General features: G+C 48.4%; 1 protein-coding gene across 1 annotated transcript in view; it reads left to right on the top strand.

The window, feature by feature from the left end:
- The window catches only part of LOC138262456 (transmembrane channel-like protein 2), a 469,363-nt gene extending 456,946 nt beyond the window's left edge, over positions 1–12,417 (top strand). The window contains exons 20-22 of the mRNA XM_069212350.1: positions 9,676–10,676; positions 11,738–11,874; positions 12,390–12,417. Coding sequence (XP_069068451.1) covers positions 9,676–10,676; positions 11,738–11,874; positions 12,390–12,417 — 1,166 coding nt within the window. The remainder of the gene's footprint in view (positions 1–9,675; positions 10,677–11,737; positions 11,875–12,389) is intronic.
- Positions 12,418–12,956: the final 539 nt, after the last annotated feature.

Raw genomic sequence — 12,956 nt, 5'->3', positions numbered from 1 at the left:
GTTCCCTGGGATGGGTCCCTCCATCCTTGGGCGTCCTCCTGGGGTGGGCAAGGGTGGCAGGGGGTGTCCCTGGGGGCATGGGAGGGCACCTATGGGCTCCTTCCGAGCCCACAGGTCCCTTAACGCCTGCCCTGAACAGGCGTTAAGAAATGACGCAAAAGCGGCTGGATGTCATTTTTTTTTGACCCGCCCACTCCCGGGCATCATTTTTGCCCGGGAGTATAAATACGGCGCACATGCCTCGGAGTCATTTTTTAGAAGGGAACGCCTACCTTGCATATCATTAACGCAAGGAAGGTGTCCACACTAAAAAATGACGCAAACTCCAAGATCTTTGGCGCTAGACGGGTCTAACGCCAAAGTATAAATATGGAGTTAGTTTTGTGTCGGATTTGCGTAAAAAAAAACGACTGTGAATGCATGTGCCACATGGCAGGGGTAGGGATGGGGGCCACTCACATTGACGGTGCAGTTGGTAATGACTTCTCTTCTTCCCCTGTGCATGTCATGTAGGTCAGCGCCCACCAGAAGAAGGACATTTGGCGTGCCATCGCCAAGGACGTCCGGACCCTGGGGGTCCACCAGAGACAGGGCACCCACTGCCGGAAAAGATGGGAGGACATTCGCCGCTGGAGCAAGAAGACGGCGGAGGCTCAGCTGGGGATGGCCTCCTAACGTGGGAGGGGTGCCCGTCGCACCATGACCCCCCTGATGTTCAGGATCCTGGCGGTGGCCTACCCGAAGTTGGATGGGCACTTGAGGGCATCACAGCAGACACAAGGGGGTGAGTACACTCTCATTCTGGGGACTTTGCGCGCAGTGGAGGGGTTTGGGTGGGGGAGGAGGGCTGTGGGTTTCCCTAGGCCAGGGCAGTTCTGTAGGCTAGGCCCCTCCGTAATGCAGGCCATGTGGCACTCCACCCCACCTCAGTAGAGTGGCAAGTACAGGTATTAATGCCCCTGTGGCATCTATGTGTGCAGATGTCCACCATAGCCATGTAGGCCAGATCCCAGGAATTGCATCTGTAGAGGCCAAGAGCACGGCGTAGTGCAGGGGGCTGCTGTGTCTGTATTGTCCGCCAACGGTAGCGGTAAGCCATGCACTCAACCTGTCTTTCTTCTGTCGTCCCCCTCCCCTTTTTTTGCTCTCCCTGTTCTTTTGTGCATCAGCATCATCAGGCAGAGGTACAGTGGCACCGGAGCACAAGGGAGTTGCATCCCACATGGCCATGGAGGGCCACACCACGGTCTCTGAATACACCAGTGGGACGGAGGGCGAGGGGAGCTTCACGTCGGTCACCGGATCACCAAACAGCGACACAGACTCGTCTGCCGATGGGAGCTCCCTTGTGGTGGCGGCACCATCTGTGCCCCCCACTTCTACAGGTACAGCCGCCACCTCCCCTACCAGCACCGCCCTCCCAGCAGCCCCTCAGCGTTCGCCCCGTGCCCGCTCACCCAGGAGGGTGGGCATCACCTTCACCCCAGGCACCTCAGCCCCTGCCCCTGTCACCCCTGCTGCCCTCAGTGAGGAGGCCATTGACCTCCTCAGGTCACTCACTGTTGGGCAGTCTACCATTGTGAATGCCATCCAGGGTGTAGAAAGGGAGTTGCAACACGGTAATGCATTCCTGGAGGGCATTCATTCTGGTCAGGCTCCCCTTCATCGAACCCTGCAATCTCTGGCCTCAGCACTGATGGCAGCCATTGTCCCTGTGTCTAGCCTCCCCCCTCCAACTTCCTCCACCCAGACCCAATCCCCTGTACCCCAGCCTATCCCAAGCACACCATCAGACAAGCATGCATACAACTCAACACACACAAGTAGCTCAGGCAAACATAAGCAACACACAACCCACAGGCACTCACGCAAGCATCACCCACATACAGACACAGCAACATCCACTGCCTCCACTGTGTCCCCCTCCTCGTCGTCTCCCTCCTCCCTCCCAGTGTCGTCTAAACTCTCACCTGCATGCACTACATCTACAGGCACTAGGACTCGCACCAGAACACCCAGAACCACACCCCGCTCACCTGCACTCACCACCCCCACTACCATTTACACGTCCCCTGTGTCCACTCCCAGTGTGTCTGTGATGCCCCCTCCCAAAGTACACGAACGCGGGCACCCACACACCCAACATCCATCCACCTCAAGACAGCCTCCAGTACCTGCACCTGCACCCGAATCACCTAAAGTTACACCTCCTACAACCACCTCCTCTTCCTCCACTCCCAGACCCCCTCCAGCTACCCATCCCAGTCTTCGTCAGCAACTCTTCCTCAGCAACGTTGACCTCTTTGCCCCCACCCCTCCAATTGATAGGTCCTGTAGTAGCACCTCAGCCAAAAAAAGTCCTGTACCAGTGGTGCATGTTAAAGGTGTGTGGAGTGCCCCGGCCACCAGGGCAGCCAGTGTGACACGGAGCCAAAGCACTGCCAGTCCACCCCCTGTAAAGCACCTCAAGTTGGAAAGTGGCCGACGGGACAGGGTGAAGACTCCTGGTGGCAAAACTGCTCACAAGGGTCCCAGGGGGATTGCAGAGTCAGCTGTGACTCCTCCAAAGGTGGTGAAGGGCCAGAAGAAGTCTGCACAGTCTGGGAAGAGCAGCACGGTGGAGAAGGGCGCCATCCTCCCCAGCACTGTCGTCACTGGTCCTGAGACCACCGCCAGAGTCAGTCCCCAGGAGGGCAGCACAATCGTCACTGGTCCTGAGACCACCGCCAGAGTCAGTGCCCAGGAAGGCAGCACAATCGTCACTGGTCAAGAGACCACCGCCAGAGTCATTGCCCAGGAGGGCAGCACAATCGTCACTGGTCCTGAGACCACCGCCAGAGTCAGTGCCCAGGAGGACCCCCGGCAGCCACAGCCCCGCTGGGCAATGAGAGACCGCCATGGCAAGCACCGCTCAACAGGTCAGAGACCGCCATGGCAAAGCACCGCTGAACAGGGAAAACACCGCCATGGTGAAGACCGCTGAACAGGGCAAAGCACCGCTCAACAGGGCAGAGACCGCCATGGCAAAGCAACGCTGAACAGGGAAAACACCGCCATGGTGAAGACCGCTGAACAGGGCAAAGCACCGCTCAACAGGGCAAAGCACCGCTCAACAGGGCAGAGACTGCCATGGCAAAGCACCGCTGAACAGGGAAAACACCGCCATGGTGAAGACCGCTGAACAGGGCAAAGCACCGCTCAACAGGGCAAAGACCGACATGCCAAAGCATCGCTGGACAGGGACAAAACCGCCACATCAAGCATCGTTATCCCATGTGCAGCTGGGACAGTGATGGAACAGGAATGGTCAAGGGGAGCCTGATGCAGTCTGGGCACCAGTCCCCCTCCAGAACCAGTGGAGACTGTTATCCACTTGAGAGACTGTGGCTTTGCACTCCCCAGGATGGTACAGTGGGCAAGCCACCCACTGCAGAGACTTGAGAGATGTTGGCTTTGCACTCCCCAGGATGGTACAGTGGGCAACCCACCCACTGTAGAGACTTGAGAGACTGTGGCTTTGCACTCCCCAGGATACATCAATGGGCATGGAGCCCCGTCGTGGATCTGGCGTGGTGCTGTAATCCGGCTGAGGTACCCCTCCTTCCCTTCCCCCTGAGGTGCCTGTTGTATTTCTATCTGATGCCCCTGCAGTGTTCTCTCCGTTTGTGGACAGGTATCTAGTGTGGGCCTCGCCCATGCATTTTGGGCCCAGTGATGCACGGACATTGATATGTGCATACCTGCACTACTTCTCGTAATGTATAAAATCTGTGTATATATATCTGTATATATTTGGTAACTGTATTTTGATACATTACAATGTTTGAACTGATTTCCTTTTGTCTTTGCATTCTTCCGGGGGGGTTGTGGGTTGTTACTGTGATGTTTGGAAATGCATTGGTGTGTGTGTTGTAATGTGCGAGGGTGGGGGTGGGGGTGTTGCATGTGTGTCCCCCTGACTTTTGCCTCCCCCTCCCTATGTCGTAGGTGCAGTACTCACCGTTGTCTTCGGCGCCGCCGTTGCTGGTGTTCGTAGACGAGCAGGAACACAAAGGCAGGGAGTATTTGTAGTTCAGGCCCCATGGTGTCCTCCTTCCTCGTGGAGTGTGTTAAGGTGAGCGTTTTCCCATTGCAAAAGCTGTTTCCGCCGTGTTTTTATCCACGGTGAATCCGCCCCGGAAAAGGTGGCGGATTGGCAGGTTGTGATACTGTTGGCGGTACATTGTCTTCCGCCTGTCTGTTGGCGGTGACCGCTACGGTGCTTGTCTGTACCGCCGTGGCGGGGGGAGTGTTAAAGTGGCTGTCTATGTTGGCGGTTTCCGCCGCGGTCATAATTCCCTTTTTTTGTCCGCCGGCCTGTTTGCGGTATTACCGCACCTTTAACACCGTCCGCCAGGGTTGTAATGACCACCTAAGTGTGTTTATTATTTGAAATTAGTTCACAATCACTTCAACTGATTTTCCAATTTTGTACACAATGTTTATAGATTGATTTATTGTGTGTTATCTTTGTTTCTTGCTCATATCTGTGTTTCTATCCCACAGCACCTTCCTGATTCTCTCTTGGTCTGCTCTGCCTCAGTACTCTGATATTCAGGTTTTAGATTGTGGGCACATGACAATTGCACTAGGAAGGGTGTTGAAATTGTGAGCTGTCTGAGAAATGCAAGCAGAAAGGGCTTTACATTGAGAACCCTGTAACAGTTACAAGTCGAATAATTAACTTTGTTGAACATCATACAGAGAGGTTATACATTGTTTAAGAGACCTTCTGGCAAAGATCTGTCATTCGGTGAGGTCTCTATTTCCTTTTCTACAGTGTAAATTTATGTTTAATATTCAGTTGTGTGTGAATTGAAATGCTTTTTATTTATAATAGTAAACACATTCAACATTGATTCATTTATCATTACTGTTCACTTTGTGGAATTCTGTAACTTTTATATAATTTTTTTTAGATGGTTTAGTTAATTTGTTTGGCTTTATTTTCTTTCACAACACTCTTGATGTTCATGGACCACCTTTTGATAAACACTGGCTCTTGGCCCACTCTGAGTCCATGATACTTTGACTGAAATGTTGGCGTTACTTTCAACATTGATCTTTACCTCTGCCCACCTGTTAACAAAATTGCTTGTACTTGCCACTCTCATTTGAAGAGCTTAAGGAAAATTGGGCCTTGCCTCGGATTTAAAGGGAGAAAGTTGGTGATTTGGGCAGCTGTCTCATTGTGATTGGATTATAGAAATCTAGTCTTGTTTGGCCTACATATACTATCTCTCTGGATTGTGCAAAATGCGATTGCCACATCTATTACTTAATTTACCTCAAAGAGCTTCTGTTAAACCATAGCTGTACACCCACCACAAATTGCCAATGAATAAACAGATCTCTCATTTTAAGACACTTTGCAAGATGCACAAGGCACTTGATGCACTGGTCCCGGGCATTTATAAGCTCACATATTCAGTTATATGACCGCTTTCACATGCTTCAGTCCTTTTTTAATGCAATTTTGAGTGTGCTCATGTTCCTTTGAACTAGAACAGGCATGCTGTCTGTTAGAAATGGGTTTTTTGGTTGACAGTCAGGTTACCCCCTGTTCAAGCAAGGACCCTCACTCTAGTCAGGGTAAAAGAGAATCACCCTCAGCTAATCCCTGCTTACCCCCTTGGTAGCTTGGCAGAGCAGTAGGCTTAACTTCAGAGTGCTAGGTGTAAAGTATTTGTACCAACACACACAGTAACTTAATGAAAACACTACAAAATGACACAACACCCGTTTAGAGAAATAGGAAATATTTATCTAAACAAAACAAGGCCAAAACGACAAACATCCGACATACACAAGTCAAGTTATGAATTTTTAAAGATTAAACAAAAAAATTGGCACTTAGAAACACAAAATGATTCAATGAGGTGTTAACACGGCGTCGTGACGGAGTCGTTCCCAACAATCCGACACCAACTTTGGTGAAGAGTGAAAACAAGCCAATGCACGAAGTCGGGGATCGCGGCGTCTGTGCGAAACGTTGAATTCACGCACTTCGAGTGACGTTGGTCACAATGTGGTGCGGCGACTTCCACGGAGTCACGGATTTCAGCGGGGCTGCAGCAGCGTCAGGCCTGTAAAGGTTGTCACGTTCCAGAGAAGATCACGGAGTCCGTTGCAGGCGGCGTCACTAGATTCAGCAGCGGCGTCGGTCCAAAGTCGTCCAAAGTCAATTTCCTTGGATTTCCACCAGCTTTCCTTTCAAGGGCCCAGGGACTGGATAGGGCACCACTTGTCAGAGCAGGAGTCTCTCCAGAGACTCCAGGTGCTGGCAGAGAGAAGTCTTTCCTGTCCCTGAGACTTCAAACAACAGGAGGCAAGCTCTAAATCAAGCCCTTGGAGATTTCTTCACAAGATGGAAGGGACACAAAGTCCAGTCTTTGCACTCTTACTCTGGCAGAAGCAGCAACTGCAGGATAGCTCCACAAAACACAGTCACAGGCAGGGCAGCACTTCTTCCTCAGCTTTTCAGCTCTTCTCCAGGCAGAGGTTCCTCTTGTTTCCAGAAGTGTTCCAAAGTCTGTGGTTTTGGGTGCCCTTCTTATACCCAATTTCTCCTTTGAAGTAGGCCTCCTTTAAAGTAAAGTCTCTTTTGAATGTGAAATCCTGCCTTGCCCAGGCCAGGCCCCAGACACTCACCAGGGGGTCGGAGACTGCATTGTGAGAGGCCAGGCACAGCCCTTTCAGGTGTAAGTGGCCACTCCTCCCCACCCTCCTAGCACAGATGGCTCATCAGGAAATGCAGACTACACCCCAGCTCCCTGCGTGTCACTGTCTAGTGTGAGGTGCAACCAGCCCAACTGTCAAATTGACCAAGACAGGGAACCCACAAACAGGCAGAGTCACAGAAATGGTATAAGCAAGACTTTCTAAAAGTGGCATTTTCAAACACACAATATTAAAATCAACCTTACTAAAAGATGTATTTTTAAATTGTGAGCTCAGAGACCCCAAACTCCACATGTCCATCCACTCCCAAAGGGAATCTACACTTTCATCAGATTTAAAGGTGTTAACCTATGAGAGGTATAGGCCTTGCAACAGTGAAAAAGGAATTTAACCATATTTCACTGTCAGGACATATAAAACACATTACTATGGTGGTCATTACAACCCTGGCGGTCGGTTTTAAAGCGGCGGTAAGACTGGCAACAGGCTGGCGGTAAAAAATTTGCAATTACGACCGTGGCGGAAACCGGCAACAAAGACAGCCACTTTAACACTCCGACCGCCACAGCGGTACAAACAAATAGCTTGGTGTTCACCACCAACAGACAGGCGGAAGACAAAGTCCGCCCACAGTATTACAACCTACCAATCCACCACCTTTTCCAGGGTGGATTCACCACGGACAAAAACACAGCGGAAACAGGACTTCGAAGGGAAAACGCTCACCTCAACACACCCCACGAGAAACCAGGACACCATGGAGCCGGAACTCCAAATTCTCCCTGCGATAGTCTTCCTGCTCCTCTAGCAGGAGCCCGAACACCAGCGGCGAAGACCACGGTGAGTACTGCACCTACGACACAGGGGAGGGGGGAGGGAAAAACAGGGACACACACACGCAACACCCCCACCCTCACCCACTACAACACACACTAATACATATTTATACATGATAGTTACACCCCCAACCCCCCTGGAAGAATGCAAAGACAAAAGAAAATGAGTGTAACCATTGTAATATATTAAAATCAAGTACGCAAAAATATATATATATACCATAAACAAAATATACACCAAGCATAGTAGTCCAGGTAGTGCTCCAATTAAGTCCGTGGAACACTGGGCCCACACGGTATGGGCGAGACCCACACAAGATCCCTGACCATGACGGTGATAACACTGTGGGGGCATAAGAAAGCAAGAAAACAGGCACCTCAGGGGGAGGGAAAGGGGGGGCACCTCAGCCGTTTGAGTGCACAACGCCAAATCCACGAGAGGGCCACATGCCCACTGTTCAATCCTGGGGAGTGCAAAGCCACAGTCTCACAAGTCTCTACAGTGGGTGGGTTGCCCACTGTTCCATCCTGGGGAGTGCAAAGCCACAGTCTCTCAAGTCTGTACAGTGTGTGGGTTGCCCACTGTTCAATCCTGGGGAGTGCAAAGCCACAGTCTCTCAAGTCCATACAGTGGGTGGGTTGCCCACTGTTCAATCGTGGGGAGTGCAAAGCCACAGTCTCTCAAGTGGATGCCTTTCTCCACCGGTTCTGCAGGGGGCTCTGTGCCCAGAGTGCTTCATCCTGCTAAGGACAGAAGTAGTGGATGTATCTCTCCACTGGTTCTGGAGGGGGCCTTGTGCCCAGAGTGCTTCATCCTGCTAAGGACAGAGGTAGTGGATGTATCTCTCCACTGGTTCTGGAGCGAGCATTGTGCCCAGAGTGCTTCATCCTGCTAAGGACAGAGGCAGTGGATGTATCTCTCCACTGGTTCTGGAGGGGGCATTGTGCCCAGAGTGCTTCATCCTGCCCCTGACGGACTCAGTAGCATCAGTGCCCTTGGCGCTCATGGGCCAGCGGTGCTTGAGGCGGCGGTGCCCTGTTCAGTGGTGCTTGGAGCGGAGGTGCCCTGTTCAGCGGTGCTTGGAGCGGCGGTGCCCTGTTCAGCGGTGCTTGAGGCAGCGGTGCCATGTTCAGCGGTGCTTGAGGCGGCGGTGCCCTGTTCAGCAGTGCTTGGAGCGGCGGTGCCCTGTTCAGCGGTGCTTGAGGTGGCGGTGACCTGTTCAGCGGTGCTTGAGGTGGCGGTGCCCTGTTCAGCGGTGCTTGGAGTGGCGGTGCCCTGTTCAACGGTGCTTGAGTCGGCAGTGCCCTGTTCAGCGGTGCTTAGAGTGGCGGTGCCCTGTTCAGCGGTGCTTGAGTTGGCGGTGCCCTGTTCAGCGGTGCTTGAGGTGGCGATGCCCTGTTCAGCGGTGCTTGAGGCGGCGGCGCCCTGTTCAGCGGTGCTTGGAGCGGTGGGCTCCTTTGCAGTGACTCAGCTGCTGGCGGTCCTCTCTGTCCCAGCTGGGCTTGTGCTGGCGGTCCTCTTTGTCCCAGTGGGGCTTGCGCTGGCGGTCCTCTCTGTCCCAGCGGGGCTTGTGCTGGCGGTCCTCTCTAGCCCAGCGGGGCTTGTGCTGGCGGTCCTCTCTGTCCCAGCTGGGCTTGTGCTGGCGGTCCTCTCTGGCCCAGCGGGGCTTGTGCTGGCGGTCCTCTCTAGCCCAGCAGGGCTTGTGCTGGAGGTCCTCTCTAGCCCAGCGGGGCTTGTGCTGGCGGTCCTCTCTGGCCCAGCGGGGATGATGGCGGTGGCCTCCTGGAGGTGGGATTGTGATCTGGGGTAAAGAACAATATAACCTGGAAGTCATGAGGCAATTGAGTAATTCACTCCATTACCGAGAAATACAGGATGATACACCTAAACAGGTCAAGAACAAAATTGAAACACTTACCGTCAGAGCAAAAGAACAGGGGTGGATAAGCAAAAAAGAATATAATTTCTTAAACCAGACAGATGAAAGAGTTCCTTGTTTTTATATTCTACCTAAAATCCACAAAAGTTTAGAGCATCCACCGGGTAGACCAATAGTATCAGCTTGTGGCTCTATTTTGGAACCTCTTGCTCAACTTGTTGATGTATTTATAAAACCAGCTGTAACCAAAACATCGGCGTATGTAAGAGACTCAATGGATATCATCAACAAGTTAGAAAATCTAACATACGAAGAGAGCAACCAGCTTTTGGTTACTTTTGAAATTGAGTCACTGTACACTAATATCCCACAAGATGAGGCAATTGAGATCATTAAAAAGACTTTGAATAGTAATACTCAACCCCATACCCCTCCGACAGAATTCTTGGTGGAGTTAGCTACACTTTGTTTGAAAAACAACTTTTTCAAATATAACGACCAGCTATACCGCCAAGTTAAAGGCGTAGCGATGGGATGTAGTTTCGCCCCAGAGATCGCTAACTTGGTGATGGACTACTTTGAACAAAAATGGGTCTATCCACAAATCAATCCTTTTAGGAAACACATTAATCATTGGTTCCGGTATATTGATGATATTATGATGGTGTGGCAAGGGACGGATGACACTCTAGAAGCATTTCATGACTGGCTTAATCACCGCACAGTTGATTTTAAATTTACTATGAGCAGAGATAAAGCCAAAATCAATTTTCTTGATTTATGGATATGGAACAAAAACGGCAAATTAGCAGTCAGTCTGTATAAAAAACCTACAGATCGTAACACCCTGCTACATTTTTCAAGCGGACATCCCCGTACACTTAAACAAAATTTACCTTATGGTCAATTTTTAAGAATTAGGAGGAATTGTACAGAAAAAAATGATTATTTCGAAAATGCAGAGGAACTGACTAAGAAACTTATTGATAGAGTATATCCTAGGAAATTGGTAAAAAATGCAGCTAAAAGAGCGTGGTTTACTCCGAGAGAAACACTACTGGTCCCGAAAGAAAAAATAAAAGGTGTCCCCTTAACTTGTGTGATCACATTCAGCCCTAAGGCAAATAAAATACGGTCCATCATTGAACGTAATTGGAAGATTATCAGCGAGTTGAATATAGACAAACCACTTTTTTCGTTCAAGAAGGCACGTAGTTTAAAAGACCAATGGGTTAAGGCAGTACAGTCACAAACTGAAAGAAAGAAAGATCTGAGAACTCTGTTACAACTGCCAGCAATCCAAGGGCATTATAGATGTGGAAAATGTTTAGCATGCCAATACACACAAGACACTAAAGAGGTTAAAATAAATGGTATAACACATGTACAAAATGACTTTACTAATTGTAACACACAAAATGTGATTTATTGCATCATGTGCCCATGTGGTAAAGCGTACATTGGACAGACTTCACAACTAATAAAAACCAGGATCCTTCAACATCGATCTAGAATTAAATGTGGAGTCAAAGGAGCCCCATTAGTCAAGCATTTTCAGGACTGCGGGCACACAGCTGAAGACATAAGGTGGACAGTATTATTGGCAATACAGCCCAAACCAGATGGACTAACAACGACAAAGAAATTACAGAAAATGGAAGCAAGATTTATTGAGAGATTCCACACAGCTAGAACCGGACTAAATGATGATGATGAAATGTGGGCTCTAATTAAGTGAGACTCTATATTCACTTCAAGAAACCCTTAAGAGGCGGCTGTACGTATAGAACTACATTGTACTATGCTCAGTAGTTCAGAAGCAGTAAAAAAAGTAGGTGATTTTTGAAATGATAGACATAGAGGTGGATCACGTAGGCCTGAAGAAAAAGCATATATTGTTGATTGTTCTTCTTTTATTCATATCCTCTATAATATTACCTAGAGAAGTAAGTAGATTTGTTCTAAGATGGGCTGTGGTTAGCGGTTAGAATATGCAAGGACTTTAAAGATGGCTGAACTAATAATAGCAGGAGACCATTTTTCCAAATATAGAGATTTTAATTGCGACAGATGAGTCAGGTAGAGGCAAGTTGCCTTATGCCTCAATTTAGTAATATCATCTCTAGCCAGTCTGGTATGAAATATTGTAAATCGTCATTAGGGTGTTGTTGTAAATTGCAGCATCAAACACTCACTTTCTAAATGACATAAGTACAGGCTTTTCCTACTTTAAGATGGCCGCGGCGCTACTGCAGCGGGCCGTTATTCTGATCGGCAATCCACTTTGTCACTTGTTTCTAGTTGCGGTGGGCCTTGCTATTTGAGACGCCAGCACGCTTGCAGCGCGTGACGTCTCGTAGCAACGATTCCCACACGGAAGACGCGCTCAGAATTAGACTCGCCGACTTGGCAGGAATATTCAGTACGCGCCGGACACGGTAAACGGTAACTAATTATATATATTCGTGTCGAGGCGCTTATGCCACCATTTTGAGTCATTAGCCTGGATTAAAGACTTGAAATATTCTGATCTGAGGTTTCTTTTCCCTGCTAGGGAGCCGATATAAGCCGCATTATGGCGACTTGAAATAAACACAAGCAACCACTTTGATTTTTTAAGGACGGTGTACAGGATGGGTTTCTCCATTCTCCTCCTACAATTAAGGTAAAGATAGGAGATGCTTGTAACAGTAACAATAATAGAGGATACATTTGGAAAGTTAATTGTGACAACTGTAAAAGAATTGAAGGAGTTTATCAAAGTTTGATATAAAGTTATCTTTTGGTGTTTTGTGAAGTAGGTAATATTTCAAAATTGAGCTAATATTCTTTAAAAAAAAGCTTTATATAATATCAAATATTCTATTGGCATGTAACACACACATCTATTTGTTTATTTATTGTATGTATGAATGTATACCTGAAATAGGTTTTTTTTTAATTGTTTTTCTAGAACTATGATTGCCCTTCTCCAGTCCTGATGAGGCCATAAATCAGTAGGCCGAAACGCGTTGACTTCTTTGATTGCAAGTAGATTGGGCTTGCTAAATAATGGACTATACTGTAAAGATTTGAGATGCACGATATCACGTTTGTGTGAAAGAAATACACAACACAGTGATAGTCGAGTGTACGAAAAGCCCAGTTTCTTAGCAAATAACAGTGGATCACATGTGGAGTTACATAATAGTGACCACTTTTCAAATGCGTAGGGCACCATTTTAAGATGGTTTCTTTGTTATATTGTTAAAATATTATATGTAATTTATCTCGTATGTATTGTGAGTAATTTTTTGGTCAGTAATTTTTTGGTTTACACTTATTTATGTGATGTGTATTAAGTTTTGTGTGAGATTACCATAGATCCTTTTTGCTATATTAAAAAATCTTTTTGGAAATAAATATGAAAAAGAAATAAATCCAGTAGTAACAGAATTAAGGACTGTTATTTCAACTTAGTACTAAATTTGTCCCTAACTGCCATTTTTTTGCCTTGTTTATGTTGTATTTACCCTGGGCA

Source organism: Pleurodeles waltl, chromosome 10 (genome assembly GCF_031143425.1).
Source record: "Pleurodeles waltl isolate 20211129_DDA chromosome 10, aPleWal1.hap1.20221129, whole genome shotgun sequence".
Classification (NCBI taxonomy): Eukaryota; Metazoa; Chordata; class Amphibia; order Caudata; family Salamandridae; genus Pleurodeles; species Pleurodeles waltl.
This window is presented reverse-complemented; position numbering and strand designations above follow the sequence as displayed.